This window comes from Drosophila navojoa, chromosome 2, assembly GCF_054131105.1.
Source record: "Drosophila navojoa isolate 15081-1374.11 chromosome 2, UAZ_NAV_1.0, whole genome shotgun sequence".
Lineage (NCBI taxonomy): Eukaryota > Metazoa > Arthropoda > Insecta > Diptera > Drosophilidae > Drosophila > Drosophila navojoa.
In genome coordinates this window covers 22,237,074-22,255,807 of record NC_142890.1, presented here as the reverse complement: position 1 = coordinate 22,255,807, position 18,734 = coordinate 22,237,074, and the positions used below count along the sequence as shown (strand labels likewise).

Genomic DNA, 18,734 nt, shown 5'->3' with positions numbered 1-18,734 from the left:
GTGCACGCAGGCTTGGCAAAACACGCATGCAGCACGCTACATGTTGCACGTTGCACGTTGCATATTGCATACTTTGCCGCGCTTGTGGCAAATTGAATTTTCGCGACAGCCACTGCTCGCTCAGCCATGCGGCTGCTGTTGGCCATGGCAACATCCCGCACCAGCGCGCGGTTAACAGGATGATGGATCTGATTTATTGCAAGCCGCATAGCCGGAAAGCAGCGGCACGACATCGTACGTCGGAGTTAACGCATATGAAAGTATTCCGTGCATGCTGTGCAAATAATAGAGGTTTGAATAGTTGGAAATAAACAATTCTGTTTGCTTAGCTAGAGAAAACAGTTGTTCTCTTTGTGAAGAAATGTCATTAAAGATATTTGTGGCAGTGGAAAAATAAATATACCACAGATGCTTGGCGACTTTTTGGAGCTGTTTATTGGGTCACAATTGGGCCAGACCACATTAGCTCCCAGTCCGTTGGTTCGATCGTGTCGCACACAATGTTGGAGCACTTGAGTTTAGTCTTCGTGTGGCTGCTGCTGTTGGGCCTTGCCTGGAGTCCAGTGAACGGCGAATATTACTCTTCCATTGACAAGATGCAGATGTTGGGGGAAGTGGAGCTGGATTTAATCACTGCCACGCATATGTATTTGACGCAGCGCCAAGATCAGCTGTACGAAATGCGCAGGTAGGAAAGGTGCGGCAAAAACAGGCCAATACAACTCATCGATTGATTAATTGTCAGCTTCGTGGAGCGAGTGAAGCTGGAGCATGCAGCCATCAGGCAAGAGTTGCTGCGGGATGCGGAGTATCTGGAACAGCCGCTGCAGGCTTTCAGGCTGATCAACCGCTTGGTCGTCGATTGGCCAGCACTACACGACTCGCTGGCCGCAAGCCAGAAGCAGCTCCGAGAAGGTGAAATTGAATCTGCCCATATATATTCACATTCACTTTATATTCTTCACATGCAGAATATGCCAAGTCAGTGAATGAAACAGATGCGGCGCAAGGCCTACCAAATAAAGACGATCTCAAGGGCGCCGTCTTGGGCTTGCAGCGACTGCAGAGCGTCTACAATCTCACGGCAAGCGACATGGCCAACAACGCGTTGTTCTGGAATGAATGCTTCGAGATTGGCATACAGCTCTATCAGCAGGCCGAGTACCGGAGCGCCCTCGAGTGGCTGCAGCTGGCTGCCCAGTTGGTCGATCAAATCGAGGACGAAAACGCGCAGGGCATTAGCGCACAGGTCTACGAATACTTGGGCATGACCTACATGGAGCTGGGCGAAAAGCAAAAGGCGGTCGAGACATTGAAGGAGCTGCTGCCCTCGCTTTCACCAGATACGCCCCATCCAGCGCGCTTTCTACTCGATGAAGTGGAGGGCACTGAGCCAAAGTGTCCCAAGGAGCCGGTCGCGCCGCATTGGTATGCTAACTACTCGCGGCTGTGCCAGGGCAAGCGAGTGCCAGAGCCCGGCTCATTGAGCTGCTATTTGGACTTTGAACGTCATCCGCGATTCAGGCTGTCGCCGTTGAAGGTGGAGCAGGCGCATCTGAATCCCGACATACATATCTACTACGACGTGCTGACCGATGCGCAAATAGAAGCCGTCCTGGAATTGGCCAAGCAACTGGAAAGTTTTCGTTCCACGGTGGTCGGGGATGTGGTAACAGAGACGCGCGTTAGTCAACAGGTTTGGCTCGATTACACCAGCCCCATCATGAGCAGCATTGGCCAATTGCTTGGTGCTATTTCTGGCCTAGAGACGACAAATATAGAGAAGATGCAGGTGGCCAACTATGGCATTGGGGGTCAATACTTCCCGCATTACGATTACTTATCAAAGCTGCCCGATTCTTACAAAGAGAGCGGCAATCGCATCACCACGAATATGTTCTATGTAAGTCTCGAACTGTTTGCACCGCTGCCCGTAGTCCAAAGCTAAACTCGACCCATCTTCAGCTTTCAGATGTGCTCCAAGGCGGCTATACGGTGTTCCCCCTTCTCAATGTGTTTCTGAGGCCCGTGAAAGGCTCCCTGGTTATTTGGCCTAACGAACTCAGATCCCTGGCACCCGACTACCGTGTCCTACACGCAGGCTGTCCCGTTCTGGAGGGCAGCAAGCGCAGTAAGTTAAAGCTAATTGAAGATCATTGGAGCCACATTTGATGAATCATATTCAATATCTTACAGTTGGCAACATTTGGATACACTCAACTGATCAGGAGTTCCGTCGTCCCTGCACGCTCGATCCGACTGAGTAAAGTGCTGCTGGCTTGGCTTAAGATGTGGCTTGGATTCATTTAAATAATAAATACTAAATACAAATAATAATTGACTAACATCTTTATTCGTATATTATCACAAATATGATTGAGTTGAGCTGTGAAGGACTGATTAGTCCTTAAACTGCAAGGAGATCTCGTGATCGCGCTGCAGCTGACAGGGTCTCACGTGGTCCTGGTGGCTCAGACGTACCCACGCATTGGCAACTGGAAGCGCAAAGATTATACGTGATTATGCGAAAGGGAAAAAGGCTAGCACATGTTTATTTCACTACTCACTCCACTTGCTGCCCTGCAGCACCGGGCAGCCAGCGTGCTTGGTGCGATAGTCGGCATCCCCGGAGCGATGCAAATTGTACCAGAGGAGCAGGCTGCCCTGCTCGGGCTTGACGAGCAGCGGCAGAAAGGGAAACGCTGTGGCGCCGCCGGCCTCCACATTCGATAGCTGGATACGGCGACAAATTGAGAGAAAATTACTTGAATAACTTGAGCAACTTGAGGCCAAATGTCATCTGTGCACACTTACATAGAAGATGCCCGTAGCTATGCGATTGGTCTTAAACGTATGCGAGCTGTAGTCGAAGCTTTCTGGAAAGGAGTCCATGTGCGGCTCGTAGTGGCCGCCAATGCCGTAGTTGGCTACTTGCAGTGGCTCCGCGAAGTTCATATCCAGGCCGGATATCAGAGTCATGTGCTGGCTCAGCTTCTCTGTGATGGGATGCTCGTCATACTCAAAGATTGTGCCCTGGCTGGTGCGGAAGGCCGCTGCGATGCTGCCGTTGATTGGGTTATAGACCTCGGAGCGCTGCAGCTCGGGTCGAGCCAGGCGCTGCAGCTCCACAGCTTCGTGGGCGCCAATGACTTCATGCAGCTGTATTATGTAGGGATCCCGGTGCAGTTCCTCCAACTTGTACGCCAGGTAGTTTAAGCTCCGTCCATGGCCGCTGAAGTAGCGACAGCGCAGCTCACGTTGCGCTGCGGCGGTTGGCCTCAGCTCCTCGCGGCAGACCTGCTGATAGATGAGGTAGTCCTGCGTGGCGTGGTAGTCTTCCGGACTGCGCGCCACCACGTGCATGAGGCCGCGCTTGACGCCGTCGGAGATGAGCTGCTCGAGGTGCTCGCGCTTCTCCAGCAGATGGAGCCGCTGCTCCGGCTCCACGGCCAGCACGTGATTAATCAGATCGATTGCGTTCTGGTAGTCGCCCAACGATTCGTGGTAGCCGATGACTGCTTCCATGAAATCCAATGAGACGGGCTCATCGCTGTAGCTCTGCTGGGCCAGCAGCCGCATCGACTGCTCCAGCCAGGGCACCGTGTTGTTGAAGTCGCTCATCGAGTAGAGATGCTGGCCCAGCACGAAGCAGTCCTGCCACGACATGGCCGACCTGTAACGAGCTGTCGCGTGTGATTTGTGATTGCCACTTGCCACGCCCGGGGCCGCCATCACTCACCCGTATTTGACACCATTCAGCATGCCGCTCGCCAGCTCGGCCACGTCCAGCTTGTAGGTCTGCTGCAGTCGCGTCATCGCCAGCGTCGTGCCCACAAAGTCCTCCATCGTGGGGAAGCTCAAGTTCTGTCGGTGGCCCGCCATGGCCTCGAGGAAATCTATAGAGCAACAGGAGAGGCAGGGGCAGGGTAAAGCAGGGATAGAGAAAAAACAGTTTACTCAAATCGATAATGATAACGTGTGAGTGATGCCCCCCTTCTCCTCCCCCACGCTCTGATACCAACTTGTGCGACTGTGCTCGCTCTCCACGGTGGCCTCCAGCGTCTCCCAGTCGGTGTGCAGGCGCTTTATCAGTCGGAACGCATTCACCGGATTGTTGAGATAACTCTCGATGCTCTCCGCCGCGGTCAGATGCTCCGCTCTAATCTCATTGATTTCTCTGCGGGTAATAAATTCATGAAATTCTTGTTGGCGTGTTAAGCATTAATCAGATTCTAAATTGTTTCATAATAATGTTTTCTTCATTTGCATAAGCGCCATTTGCATATTTAGCTTATTTATTTATGTCTGGAGACATCCCATTTATAAGCACTTGAATACACTGTCACAGCACAATCGATCAAAACTTTTAAGAGAGAAAAATCAAACAATTTAGTTGGGCATAAATAACTGCACAATGCAGGAAATGAGTTGTGTGTGTGTGTGTGTCTATTGTGCTGCCCTTCTTTGCGATTCTCACGAGCTTACTTTCTATTCACATGCTTTGATTACGATTTGTGTGAGAGCTCGAAAAAACTAAACTACCCAGACTCTCACGCAATTTACATACGATATTCAAATATATTTAGTTAATTTCTATTATTTCCCCAGTTTTTGCTCTAGTTAGCTGTCCATAAAAAAGTGCTGCCTATACATGTATTTATTTTTAAATATTTTCAATCCATGTTTATATAAGCGGCACTCACATTTTGAATAAATAATTAATTTGTTTTTACGCTTATCTCAGAGCCACACGTCGTTCTTTTAATGTGTCTGTTTATTTATCGGAAATTAAATGTCGCCATTACGTTCAACGGCAACGTCGCCGAGTCTGTCAACTAGATAGTATCCGATTTTATCGGGCTATTGATTAGGTAGTAGCACTCGTTTGTTCTTAGCAAGTTAGAGCCATAAATAACAGATGTTTATTCGCTTTCCTACAAATTTCTCTATTTTTTATGTGCTCCATGACAAACTGAGAAGCTATACGGAAACGTGTTCCTCCATGCACTTAGGATAAAAATCCTGTTTGAATTATGTATGGGATATTATAGTGTTTTATATTTATATTTGTGTTTCTTTTGTTTTAAGTTTTATTATACATATATTGTTTTGGGATTTCGTAACGATGCCATTGAAATACTAATTTGTGCATTATATGTAGACTGGTGGCGAGCCGGTTTGCATATACAGCGACTAAAGATAATCATTTGATACACATACAAAAGGCGGGCAAGTCGATGACACTTGAAGCAGCAACTGCGATCCGCTGAAGTAACCATCGATGTCATTAGATCATAAAAATGCAAACATCAAACAATGCCGAAGCCGTCAACTGAGCGTGTATTAGGTAAACGACTAGAGATATTAGCAGTTCATAAACTGAATAGCTCTGGCAGCTCTCTAAAAATATTAACAACTGGTGACAAAATTAAATCAAGTGAATACTAATAAATATCAAATGAAATAAATTGGATTTTGCACATTCGGGTTGTATTTGCGTACTTGTAGCGTTCCCTTAGGCCAGACTTACGATTCGGGCGGCTTAATGTGAACCGGTTAGGTGGCAATACGGGAATGAAATGTAATTAATTGAAAAAAAGGTAACAAGAATAAAAAAAAATTAGACTGCCAAAGGCGCATGATGAGCACAAATTTATAAGCAAAGCTCAGCATCGAAAATCTCCGCGAATGTAAAACAGGCCCAACAGTTGATTTGGATGATCAAGAGTATAAATACCAGAGAAACAATTTGCGTGGGCTCTGTCATCGGATGTGGGCATGCAGCATTTGATTATTGATTATTAATTACTCCTACTAGCTGAATACTAAATATTGATGAGCTGCTGCTTCGATGTAGTGCTAGTTGTACTTAAGAGATGTCTGAGCAGAACCAGACTGGCGAGGGAACTATAAAACCCACTACTTAAGCCATTAACTGGTTTGGCTGACTTTTTAGAGAGCCCACTTGAAGAAAATCAAATCTTCCAGCCTCTCTTTGATGGCGATGGGCGTAAACTTACCTCTGTAGCATATCGGCATGCTCCCTTATTTCATTCACATATGTCTGCAGCTCTCTCAACACGATGACCTCCGTGCGCAGCAGCTGCCCCAGGCCACTAGTTGAGCTGAAGAACTCCGCCTTGGATGCAAGGATTTGCAGTCCAGCGAGTACAAGCAAATAAATTCCCGGCAACATCTTCATTACAATGGGCTCACTTAGCAAGAGTTCTTAATTACAAATTAGAGAATGTTGAGTCTCAGAGCTCGTGCTGTCTCTGCTTCGGCGCGTCGTTTAGAACTGTTCGGGCTCGATCTGCTTTGGGAACAACAAACAGTCTTGTCAGTTCGTTAGTCTAACAAAAGCTCGAAGCATTCTCATTGCTGGCGCGGAGCCGAAGCTTTCGACGTGCTTCTTGGCCAGGCCAAGTCAAAGAACTGCCCGCGAGGCTCTTCCGTCAGGCTTGATTGGGCCAAGTGGTCAGGTAATAAATAAATTAAAAAAATAGCACGAGGTCAATAAACCTAAAGTTGCTCAACTATTGCAGAGGCTCTAATTGTTCGCTAATTGTCATTCAGTCGATCTGAGAGATTATCTCAGCAGTTGCTATAGCATTCAGCGCTTGTCGCAACTATTCTCTTTGCTAATTACTTTCACTAAGCCGCTCGCTAGAGACTCGTCCCATTGTGATTCCGCTCTGTGTCGCTAATATGCAAATTAGCCGCTAAAACTTTGCCCGTGTGCTTGTTTATGCAAATAGCCGGCAAAACCGAACTCAACTCAATCAAGTCTTCGACTCTCGGTTTGTTTTGAGTGAGCTTCGCAGCACAGTGAGTGCTCAAATGCGACTCTTAACCCTATAAACAACAATCGTCTATTCGTGACTTTTCGAAGACATTTGAGTTGATCTCAAATATGTTCAAATATTTCGTTGAGCAATCTCCGTGCATTGTTAATCAAGTTGGCTTTACATGCGAGCAAGCTACTTCGATTGTCATGCTGTTCGCAAAGACTATTTCGAAACACACACACTCTGCTACCGATTATATTACGATTGTACTTGAACCACGAACCACAAACGTAAACATAGCAAGGCAAAGTCGAACCGCAAAGCAGCTGAGAATAACTTTGTACATCTCTTTACAGCTAATAAAGCAAAGCAAATGAGAAGTTTATGATGTGAAATAGTGATAAATCAACAAGTTTATTTAATTATATCATAGCCCATGGAAACTTCATTGTCCCGAAATACATCACAGGGCCGAGCAAAGGTCTGTGTAGCCTCGTGTATCCAAATGTTGGCAACTGTTCAAAGAGAAGATAAGAGATGAGAGACATATAAAGAGAAGAAACTTCATGCTATAAAATAAGTTAATATTAATAACATATAATAAAATATAATATTATATAATACAATAGATAATTATAATAATAATAAAATAAATACTTCATTGATATGGGTATGAGTGGAAATGCGAGTTGTCCCATTTATACTCAACTCCTTTTATTTAATTTATAAAAAAAAAAAAATAAAAAAGACTATAAATTATAACAAAAAGCATTCTCTATTACATGTGAAAATAAATGTAATCTATATATAATTATTAAGTTTTACATCTTCCACTATTTAAGCTGTAATTTAATAATCAATACCTAACGTTAGTTAAATAAAAATTCCGCGCTTTGTCAAATATTGTACGTTAACAGAAATAATTTGTGCGAGGGATTAAATGATAAGAGATTTATGTTTGTGAAGAGGTCAGTCGTTGCAGTTTCTCTCCATTCACTAATAAGGATTTATTTTTCACACGGCTCAGCGGCTCGATCATGCGAAGCCGGCAAATTAGAATCGAGCTATCATTCGTTGAATTACTGTAGATTGACTAATATTCTTAATAAATGTATATACTTTAACAAATTCAGCAAAGATACTACTGAAGAGTCTTTTAGTATAAAATCGAGTTGTAATTATTAGATATTTATACATATGTTTATCAAACAGTAATATAAGATAATCTTTATGAGTAAGCCATTAATTGAAAGAATAAAAATCAATACACATAAAATATTTATGACCTTTCTTTCCTATTAATATTTAGTTTCTTTTTTTTCAAATCGATTATTTGGGGATCAAGTAAAAATTGAACATATTTCTCGACTGAACAGATTCTAAACATGATTTACAAAGCAATATATATATATATATATATATATATATATATATATATATATATATATATATATATATATATATATATATATATCAAACCTGAATATACTTTTAGAATTAAAAAAAAAAATAAATTATAACATAAATAATTTTAAAGACGGTTCAGTTTCTTTTTAAATGAAATTCAAGTGACTAATAGAAAAAAAAAATTAAATAAAAAATATAAAATAAATATATAAAAAAATATAATAGTAATAATAAAAATTCAAAATTAAAATAGAAAATAAAAAAAAACTAAAAATAATAAAAAGTAATTAATAAATAAATAAAGAAAAATGCAAATAGCCCAGCTACAATTCAATATATAATTCATTATAAAATATATATGAAATACATCAAAAAGTTCGCCTTTCCATTTGTTTAGTGAAAAAGTGGAATTCATAATAAATCATAATGAGATTAAAGTAAATTAATAATATTAAATGGAATAATAACGTTAATCTAGTTGTAGTTTAATTTTAAATATCTGCCAGTCGAGTACACCCAACTAACGCACTTTAACCTATTTCATCTGTTTATCTGTCATTAAATGCTAAATCAACTATAAAAACTCTGAGCACTACTACGTTCCATTTATTGGCATATACAATGCCAAGCAGTGCTTCGCTTAGACAAAAGAATAACACCAGACTGATTTGGGCTGCTATTGTTCTACTGATGAGACTTAGACTTGCTTCGAATTAAATTTAATTTTAGCATTTATATTTTAGAAACTTGAATTTCTCCATAAAGTGTTCTCAGATATGAAAACATGTTTATGCATGCAGAGCATATTACGGTATAATTGGTGTAGTAGCTATTGTGAAAGCAAATATTGATGCAAATGTGTGATAACAAATAGATTGCGGTACTCACTCCACTTGCTGCCCTTCAGGACCGGACAGCCGGCGTGCTTGGTGCGATAGTCCTTGTCCGAGGAGCGATGCAAATTGTACCAAAACAAAATGTTGCCTAGCTGCGGCCGCACGGCAAAGTTGAGGAAGGGAAATGCCGTGGCGCCGCCCTGCTCCACATCCGATAGCTGCAGCGGGACCGTAATGGAAACATGTTGAACATGAGTCGGTGGATTCATTGGGGCAACTTACATAAAATATGGCCGTGGCGATGCGATTGCCCTCGGCGGCGGGATAGTGCCGCGAATCACGGAAGAAGTCCCAGTGGGGCTCGTAGTGCCCGCCGACGCCGTAATTGGCCACCTGCAGTTGCTCGCAGTAGGTCATGTCCAGGCCGGTGGCGTCGCCCACGTCGCGCAACATCCGCCCCATCATGGGGTGCGTGCTGTACGGCAGCCAGGCGTTCTTGCTCACGCGGAACGCGGACTTCATGCGCTGGCCACCGGGCAGCGGATTAACCGTGGAGCGGTGCATGTGCGGCACCGCCATGGCGCGCAGCTCGTCTATTTTCTGGGGGCTGAGCATGTCGTGGTAGCTAACCACCAGTGGGTCGAGACTGTGCTCCTCCAGCTTGAGCGGTGCCAGCTGCCGATAGGCGTGCCACCCACGCGTATAGCGACAGCGCAGCCGACGCTGCTGGGCGGCAGAGGGACCGACCTCGCCGCGACACACCTTCTCGTAGTGGGCGAACTCCTGGGTGAGCTGTGGGCGTATCGTAAGCCAAAATTAGTCGCATAACCACCAAGATAAATCGAACTGAAGGTCTCACTCTGTAGCCGGCTGCTTGCCGTGAATGCGCCCCATCATCGCCGTCGTGCGCCAGGTTGGCGGCCTTATCGCCCAGATGCCAGTTTCGTATGCGCGATGGATCCAGCTCGAGCACGCGCTGGCTGAGCTCGTATGCCGTGTCGAAGTCGCCTAAAATCGTTTGGTAAATATGCATGCAAGTTGGGCCAGCGACTCTGCTCACCCATACGGAATAAACTCTGTGCCACCGTTTCCATGCTGTTCAGCAGGGCGGGCTCCGGGGTGCTGGGGCGGGGCTGATGGCGCCGCAATCGCTCCATGGACTCGCGCAGCCACACTTTCGTGTTGTTGTAGTCCTCCATTTCAAAGAGTTGTTGACCCAACACAAAGCAATCCTGCCAGCTCATGTCCGTGCTAAAAATAATGCCAGCACAAAAATCGAAATGAATATGAGTGGTGCTTGGGCTGGGCACACGACACACGACCCACGACCCACAACTAAAGCTGGACCGGAGCCGCAATGCTCGAAGGCGTGCGGTGCGAATGTGTTGGGCGGCCTTAGATTAATATTCATACAACACGATTCCGCACGATTGCGTTTATCTTTGATAAATTTATCTAGAATAGTCACGGCACTTTAACCGCAACGCTTGAATCCGCTCCTGGCCACAGTTAAATAGTGTGAGTATGTGTGTGTGTGTGTGTGTGTGTCGCACTCCTGCATTTTAAGCTTGACTGGTTATTGCTTATTTGGGTTGTCCCCCTCCTCCAGCCTTCCACTCACCCGTATTTGATGCCATTCAATATGCCGGCAGCCACTTGAGCTACATCCAATTTATAGGTGCTCTGCAGGCGAACTAATGCCAGTGCGGCACCATCCACATCCTCCTGGCTGGGAAAGTTCAGGCCATAGTGCTGTGAAATGTTGAAGCCTGAAATAATTCATTTGAGTTTCCGTTTAGACAATTCCACTGAAATAGATATGGGCATGCTGGGTACTTACGGAGTTGGGCGCTCATTTGCTGGACGCGACTGTCCGCATGTGGCCAGTCCGTGTGGAGGCGCTTCATCAACCGGTAGACATTCACCGGATTGGTCAGATAGTTCTCCAGGCCCTTGGCTGCCAGCGCATGTTCCAGCTTTATGGCCGACAGCTCTCTGTGGATCAGGTTGTGGATGTTGGCTTAGACGAGTTTCAAACTCTAATCATAAATCGATAGCTACCAGTTTCTCTGTCGTCATAGACACAAGAGCCCCAAGACGACTGAGCTTAATTAATTCTAATTCATTTCAGAATCTACGTGATGCCAAACACAAAACTTTTTCTACAACTCGATCAGGCGAGAGCGAAATGCTAAATGCCAAACTGCAAGAGTTTGCGGAATAGTTGTTTGAATGGAAAATTCTATTCGAATGTTCTCTAGTATGTTTTATAGTATATTTTTATGGACAGTTCATGATAAACTCGGATCAATGAGCAATAAAAACCCATTGAATAGTGGCTGACATTTGGCTAACCCAAAACTAATTAGCATTTAATGAATAGACAGAGTCATGACTGCACTAAATACCAGATTAGGTAATTAAATAATTCAGAGTAATTATAATTACTTTACAGTTAACTATGCTATCCTTACCTCTCTAACTGTACTAGCACAGCTTTGGCCGCATCCAGCTGGGAGCTCAAATCACTCAACAAAATCTGTTCCGTGTGCAGCAACTGCTCCAGTCCTGTAATGGATGAGAAGTAATCCGAAGCCTGGCAGCAGCACAGGCTGGCCAGCACACCTAGTGCCAGCAGTCCAGTGTTGACACGCATCCTCACTTCCAGGCTTATATAACGGGATATAGCTGACAAAAACTATGTTTGCCGTCTGCAATGCCTCGCGTCTCACAACAAACTGATCGGCATCGGCTGGCGCTGCTTGAAGCGAACATCCCCATGAGAGATCAGCGAATAAAAGCACTGATGACAGACACATTGGCACACGCGATCGAAGATCGGATACCCGCGCGACCAGGTGCTAACTACTTAGAACACTATATGCATAAACAATTAATGCGCGGCTATGTCTATGTCTATGTCTACATCTATCTCTATTTCTTTGTCTATGTCGGGCAGTATGAAAGATTAGTTGTCGCTTTATGAGCGAGCCACTCTAATGAAGAGCATACGAGTTTCGTGGCGATTAAGCGTGTTTTATGGATTTGCCAAAGCTGATTTAGTGATGCTTATCATTAGCTCGTTTTCGTTTTCGTTGTCGCTGTCGCTGTCGCCGTTGACCAGGCCCAAGTTCTAGTTCTCTCTACTCACCACTGTTGCGGCATATCGTTGCCTTATCCGATGGCTTATTAATTCTACCTAATTAAGAACGCGTTGTTTGATATTTAATAATGCAGTCGACAATAACGAGGCGACAGTGTTGGAAAGCGTCGCACTGGCCATTGAGTCAACATAAATATACCCTGTAATTTTTAGAAAAATTATTATTATATTATTACAATATTTTTTTAAAGATATATGTAGTAAAGATTTTAATGCTGGTATTCAAAATTTAAACAAAATTTGTTGTTTTTTTTTTATTATATTTTCTTACTTTATAATCAATCAGCCGTTGACATTTTAACTGACGATTACGACACAAAATGTATCAAATGCCTTCAGTAATATTTTATTGATTTTTGAAAACAAAGAGCGAAAACAGGGTATGTCGTTTAGCGGTTTTTTATGAATATATTTTTATTGGATTTTGTATTTATTAATGGGCGAGTAAAATTCATTATAAGTGCCATTGTTTGTTTTAATTGACATTTGATTTAGACAGACGTCTAGTGAGCTTAGCAAATGCAAATGTTTCTGCGTATTTATGAGTATTTAATATTGACTATTTCCTGTTGCCAGATGACCAAAGACATTTGACCAAAACCTGAGAAACGCTCAGCTCGAATGTTCATTAGGCGATGCTGTGATGCATAAATACTGAAATTCGCCTGCTCTTTAATTAGTGAACGGCCACGCCCGTGAAATGGGCATGAAAGTGCAAATGAAATTCAATAAAATGTTGTCGGTGCGGTTTTTGTTTTCCATTGCGGCAATTTGGGAAAGATGAAAGGGCACATTCTTAGCTGAGCTGCGTCCAGGCAGCTGAAAGAAGTGAAAAGCAAACACATCGACGTCAGGAAGATTCTTGTGGCAGGTGTCTCTGCTGCTCTACTTACTCAGCTGTGTGCCCAGCAGCACTGGGCAGACCAGCTGGCGGCTTCGGTAATCGGGCCTCGACGTGGCTGAATGCTCATCCCGGCTGCGTTGACTCCAGTAGAGCAGCGCTCCCCGTGGGACGCACACGCTGAGCTCCAGTTGCGGGAAGACAATGGCGCCGCCCAGCCTGGCCTCTTGCAGCTAATGGATATGGATGGAGTGAGACGATAATAGACCAATTAGTGACATATTAGTTAATCATTGCATTTGAATTACGCACGCTGAGCAGAGCACGTGCCGCATGCTCGGCTGTGCTTGATGGCTCCGCTAGTGGTGTGACGTGCTCGTGACTGTGCCGACGTGCCTGCCACAGCTCCGGCTCCACGCCGCCAATGCCCAGTTGACTATGGATGCCACGCATCCTTCGCTGCGCCAGCTTACTGAACTGCAAAGGCTCAAAGGCCTCGCCCTTGGACCGCCTCGTTCTGAGCTGCGGCATCCCATCCAGCATACCAATTAGCCGTTCGGTCTGCCGGGAGCTGAGTACATCATGATACAGCATGATGTATGGCTCCTCACTCAGCTGCTCCAAGCGCAGCATGCGCAGATTCGAAACATCTTGGCGGCACTCTGTGAAGCGGCTACCTGTCACGGGCTGCTGTGCGGAGGACCGACACAGCTCATCGACAAGCAGCTGCTCAACGGATTTCGTTGACTTGAAATGAATTTAAAGAGGAATACGTTGAACTCTATGAACATATACATATATAACTCTATAATCATACACATATACTGGAAGACAATGGAGATTGCGATTACTTAGCTGGGATCATAATTGAATTGTACACTACTCTATATGTTGACTTGGCGGAAAATAACGTAACAGAATTAATAAAATATAAATAGATAATCTAGATAATTGAGTTAAGAAAAATATATAGTTAAAGATCAGTTACTAATAAGCTCATCTATTGGCTTGCCAAAAATGACATGTTTTTACACATATAGCCTGTATATACCCTATATATTCCAACCTATCTATATATTCTCTGTTTCTGAGTCAGAGCTACAAAGCAAGACTTTTCAGCTAAGGCAGATTTTTTCTAACTTATATAAGATCTTCAACTACTTTTTTATCATGAACTCCTACTTATTTTCTCCCCATCAATATTATTTATCGGTATATTGTTGGTTTACTTGTAAAAATTTGTGCAATTGTGTTTACCTTTGCCTTCTGCTTCCTGTTGGGCACAAGCTTGACAGGACTTCCGTTTAGAGCACGTTCTATCTCGGCTTTTGCTTTTTGTGCACTCCGGCTGGCAGGACGCAGGAGCAACAATTCTTTGGCTGTTGTGAGCGCGCTCAAAAATTCACCTGAAGCGAATAAAGAAATTTGGAGAAAATAATAAAGAAATAGAAAACTTTTATGAATGCCAGTGAGATGCACCTGCACGGTAATCCATATTGAGCGACGCCTCCAGTATTTTAATCCTGGCCCGTTCCTGCTCGCTGTCCGATATTGTTGCATTCTGCTCAGCTACCAGCATTCCCATCGCCGTCTCCAGCCAGTGTTTGGCTACGGCGTGGTCGCCATTCCTCTCCGACTTGCGGGCTATCTCCAGACAGTCACTCCACGACATGGCCGAGCTGTTCGAATCGAAACATCTATGTAGTGTGTCCTTTGCATTTGTTTGCATTTCGCTGGGCGTACTCACCCCACCTTCAGGCCGTGGACTATGCCCAGCGAGAGGGCGGCTGGCTTGAGGTCGTACACGGATTGCAGTCGCAATAGATTGAGCAAAGCCGCCTCATAGTCCTCCTCGCTGGGCAGCTGTAAATCCAGCTGATAGTCTGGCAGATTTGTGGCCAGATTTTGGCTGGCATTTGCCTGCTGCTCGAGCAGTGGCCAAACGCTTTGGAAACGCTTGAGTATGGTGATCACATTCAGCGGATTGCCCATGTGCTCCTCCACCCGCTGGCCCACCAGTCGATGCACTTGCTCTATGGCCGCTGTCTCACTTTTAATTACCGCCAGCTGTTGATCTAAGGCATCGATATAGTCGCTCAGAGCGCTGATGAGTGAGCTCTCGGTGGTCAGCAGCCCCCGTAAGTGCTCCTCCTCACTGCTGCCACTCACAGCTCTTGGCCACATCAAAGCGAGCCAAAGCAGCCACAGCCATCGCTTTGGTGCCGCTGCTGCTGCTGTTGTTGGCATTTGCATAATTAGCTATTCTTGTTGTTGTCTTTATTCCCGTCCGGGTCAATGGCTGGCAAGCTTTTTTTATAATAATGCCTGCTTATGGGTGCCAAAGTTGCTATGCTGTAACAATTGACCAAGCCGCTCGGCTGCTGTGGCTAAACTGAGACGTAGAAACTATGAACGGGCATGAGAAAGGTGTAAGAGGTAAACTGCCTTTTCAAAAATAATAAATTCTCGAATTCTCTTTTGAAGATATAAGCTCTCTGTTCTCTCTTTTCCTTTTGTTTTTCTTTCTATTTGCAAATCATTTGTCGTTAGAAGAGCAAGTCTTATAGTCGTGTTTAAGAAATGGCATTATACAAAAGTCTGAAGCATAGATTTGTACAAACTTCTCATCTCACCAAGCTATAGAAACTCTAGCTGAAAAACGTTTCAGTAGAAGCTTTACTCGAGCTGCTTTTAACAGGGATTTTTCTTTCCCCTTAACTGAATGAATTAAATTCTTGAAGACTTAATCACAAAGAGTTGAGTATGAGACATAGTAATTGACAAGAAAAGCAATTAACTGTAGTTGTTAACTGTAAAGTTACCCAAGCCAAAGTAATTCCTAAACTTATATAAAAACTCTATACTCATTTTAAATATTTAATTCATTTCCTTAGTTACCTACAGATAGCAATTTATAAATGCATTTTAGTTATCTACAATATTTAAATAACCTTTTCATTTCCTTAGTAACACAAACGGATTAACGAATTATGTAATTACTGTTACGTTCATTTGTGTGTAGAGAATTCATGTATACCGAATTATGTATGAGCCAAGGTCAACTGTGACTTAATATGTCAAACGAACTTCCGAGCAATTCCAGCAAATTCCGCCTTGCCCTGGTTATTGAGCTAATTTCCTTACCGTCGTCATGATTAAGACAATTTCAAGGAATTAATTACGTCGGTTGTTGCGTCAATGTCTCTTCTGTGAAGGACCTTCAACTGATGTCTTAATAAGCGTAATTAGCCCTTCTGTCGCTTTGTTAACTTCTGGCTCTCCATTTCCTGCTTTGAGCCCTTCTCGAATCACTTTCACCTAGTCAAACGTAACTCGTTCCACTAAGCCACTAAGTCCTCATTTAACCAGAAGTTCGGACTGCATAACTAAAATGCATTGGCATGAAATGCATTCAATTATTTAGCAATCATTAATTATACTTCGATTCGTATTTAAGTGGGCTGTCAACCGAGCGTGAACCGACGGACTAATAGTTGGTGAAATTGCTGATATGATTTAAAATGTTTCAATTCAATTATAATATCCCTTTACTCTCTCTCTCTCTCATTCTCTCCCTCTCCTTCTCTATCAGGGTAAACATTTTAAAATCTGCATGAAGCGTGGCATTTATTTATTTATGACATTTATGTATATTTATTGTTATTTTTGAATGACTGAATGAAACAATGTGTACAACAGTTCTCAGACATATATGTAAATTAAAATTGATTTTATTGCACGTCAAATATTTACATTGTTTACCTTTTTCCTTATATTGAATTGAGTTGAATAGGGTAAGTCACGAAACATATTCTTTCACATATACATATATACGTATATACATATATATTAAGAGCAGAAAATGTTTTATTTGATTGTTACTTTGTTTACTGACTTTAATATTCACTTTAACGCTCTGTCTAACAAGTTTTATCTCTGCTGAAGCACTCGACTTTACCCACACATACATACACACATATTTAAGTTTTATTTGCTAACAATATTTTCAATTGGATATCAATTTAATTTGTGTAATCAATTGCCATTATAGCTCTAAGTGGTTCTCATCCATTTGCTCATTCACCGTCACCTTTGCTATCCTTATGCGATCGAGCAGCAGCTGCGTCTCTAGCAACGATTTATTATTGAGGGCTGCCTCGTTTTTCGGTTCGAGTTTTAGAATTTCGTTGTTGAGTTTATAGGCTAGCTTGAGGCTGTTTAGCTTCTTGTATACCAGAACCAGGTGCTCCAGAATACGTATTTTAATCGCCGAGGCACTCGCCGAGCTTTCCAGAGATGCCAGCTTGCGCGCCTGCTGTAGCCACTGAGCTGCATACTCATAGCTCTGCAGTTCATAAAAATTGCTTCCAATGGAGTGGCATTCGCTGGCGCTTAAAGTCACATTCTGGTCAGTATTATAATCCCTCAGCACCACTTCGTTGGCTAGCTCAGAGGTGGGAATGCGTGTGAACTCCTGCATATCCAGCAGATTCTCAGCGGCGATGAGGAGATCCTCATTCGTGGGTCCATTAAGTTTCTTTTTATTCAGCTCGCCCTCGACCGCATTTCTATACTCGCTATACGTTCTGTTTGCTAGCAGTACATCAAATATCTCATGCTTCCAGATGATGGCGAACCGATTAATGGTCAAGAACGCGTTGATTGGATTACCATAGTACGCCTCCGGACTATGCATATGCTCATGCAAACTGTCGATGTCGGTCAAGTAACTGTGCAATAAATAAATATATTATTTCTATTATTCTGTCTGAGCTTGCGTCGAATTTACCTTGAAATGGTCTCTTGCTCATTGTCCACTTTCTCCAAATAAGATTCCAAGTGCTTCACCAGCGCCGCCTCCAACTGCAGATAACCATCTATTCCCATACTGGGCCCAGCACATTCAGCTGCAATATAACCAAGTTCCAAACATCCCAATCCAAGCATCAATAGAACCGCACTTAGTCGAATCATTTTACCAAATGTTACTGACTGACTTTTCGTTTCTGAATTTGGAAATATACTTCGAATGGAACTATGAAGAAATTCAGGCAAATATTTACACAGCTGCCCGCTCTTGTTTGTGGGCTTATGTTTTCTGTAGCGACAACATAATGAAAGACAGGTGAGTTTGACAGCAGCTGAAGTGCTTCACGAGAACTAAATAATATTTTATTATTTTTTAATCATTATGTCATATACTCTTGAGTGATCTAATATTGGTACAGTTTTCGTTTATAAATGATTTCAGTAATGAAGTAAATGTTTATGGTTTTATCTTGATTTTTATATCTGAAATAATATATAAGGGAATATATTTTGGACATTATTTGTTATTACAGCTGTGATATAAAGGTCCAGTGTAATATATTTTACATTTCACACCTCAATTTGTTTACATGTTTAATGCATTCCTAATCCAGTTTCATAACAATTCTAATGTATGGACATGATATTAATTTGCTTTCCAGAAATAATCTGAATGTTGATTGAGATTATATATATCTATCGAAGGACTCACTTCAGATATATCTTTGCTAGCAAACTTAACATATTTCTTCTTTATCGTCGTTTATCTTCAATGTGCGATGCAAATCAATGGAAGGCCGGCTACCACGTAGATTCAAAACCTGTTATATGGCACAATGAACTCTGATGTTCTATACGTTTTCTGTCAGCAGAAACTGGTTTGGCTCAAT

General features: G+C 43.2%; 5 protein-coding genes across 5 annotated transcripts; 1 reads left to right on the top strand and 4 right to left on the bottom strand.

Annotated features, from left to right (window-relative positions):
* The first annotated feature begins 443 nt into the window (after positions 1-443).
* PH4alphaSG2 (prolyl-4-hydroxylase-alpha SG2) lies at positions 444-2,345 on the top strand. Its single transcript, XM_018109335.3, has 5 exons — positions 444-688; positions 746-915; positions 972-1,903; positions 1,966-2,131; positions 2,197-2,345. Exons 1-5 carry the CDS (start codon positions 501-503, stop codon positions 2,265-2,267), a joined length of 1,527 nt encoding a protein of 508 aa, XP_017964824.1. The 5' UTR covers positions 444-500; the 3' UTR covers positions 2,268-2,345.
* Positions 2,346-2,353: 8 nt separating this feature from the next.
* PH4alphaMP (prolyl-4-hydroxylase-alpha MP) lies at positions 2,354-6,438 on the bottom strand. Its single transcript, XM_018109487.3, has 6 exons — positions 6,021-6,438; positions 4,023-4,177; positions 3,740-3,896; positions 2,815-3,673; positions 2,568-2,733; positions 2,354-2,495 (listed from the first exon to the last, which is right to left on the bottom strand). Exons 1-6 carry the CDS (start codon positions 6,200-6,202, stop codon positions 2,401-2,403), a joined length of 1,614 nt encoding a protein of 537 aa, XP_017964976.1. The 5' UTR covers positions 6,203-6,438; the 3' UTR covers positions 2,354-2,400.
* Positions 6,439-7,169: 731 nt separating this feature from the next.
* On the bottom strand, positions 7,170-12,308 carry PH4alphaNE1 (prolyl-4-hydroxylase-alpha NE1). Its single transcript, XM_030383031.2, has 8 exons — positions 11,506-12,308; positions 10,872-11,026; positions 10,653-10,800; positions 10,092-10,282; positions 9,891-10,039; positions 9,314-9,823; positions 9,084-9,249; positions 7,170-7,303 (listed from the first exon to the last, which is right to left on the bottom strand). Exons 1-8 carry the CDS (start codon positions 11,685-11,687, stop codon positions 7,203-7,205), a joined length of 1,602 nt encoding a protein of 533 aa, XP_030238891.1. The 5' UTR covers positions 11,688-12,308; the 3' UTR covers positions 7,170-7,202.
* A 146-nt stretch (positions 12,309-12,454) lies between these two features.
* On the bottom strand, positions 12,455-15,427 carry LOC115562168 (prolyl 4-hydroxylase subunit alpha-2). The gene is made up of 6 exons (XM_089259351.1): positions 14,783-15,427; positions 14,515-14,714; positions 14,293-14,441; positions 13,348-13,782; positions 13,088-13,268; positions 12,455-13,013 (listed from the first exon to the last, which is right to left on the bottom strand). The coding sequence occupies exons 1-6, from the start codon at positions 15,286-15,288 to the stop codon at positions 12,991-12,993; spliced, it is 1,494 nt and encodes a 497-aa protein (XP_089115477.1). The 5' UTR covers positions 15,289-15,427; the 3' UTR covers positions 12,455-12,990.
* Positions 15,428-16,744: 1,317 nt separating this feature from the next.
* Positions 16,745-18,038, bottom strand: LOC115562169 (prolyl 4-hydroxylase subunit alpha-1). The gene is made up of 2 exons (XM_030383035.2): positions 17,825-18,038; positions 16,745-17,765 (listed from the first exon to the last, which is right to left on the bottom strand). Exons 1-2 carry the CDS (start codon positions 18,007-18,009, stop codon positions 17,081-17,083), a joined length of 870 nt encoding a protein of 289 aa, XP_030238895.1. The 5' UTR covers positions 18,010-18,038; the 3' UTR covers positions 16,745-17,080.
* Between the last annotated feature and the right edge of the window lie 696 nt (positions 18,039-18,734).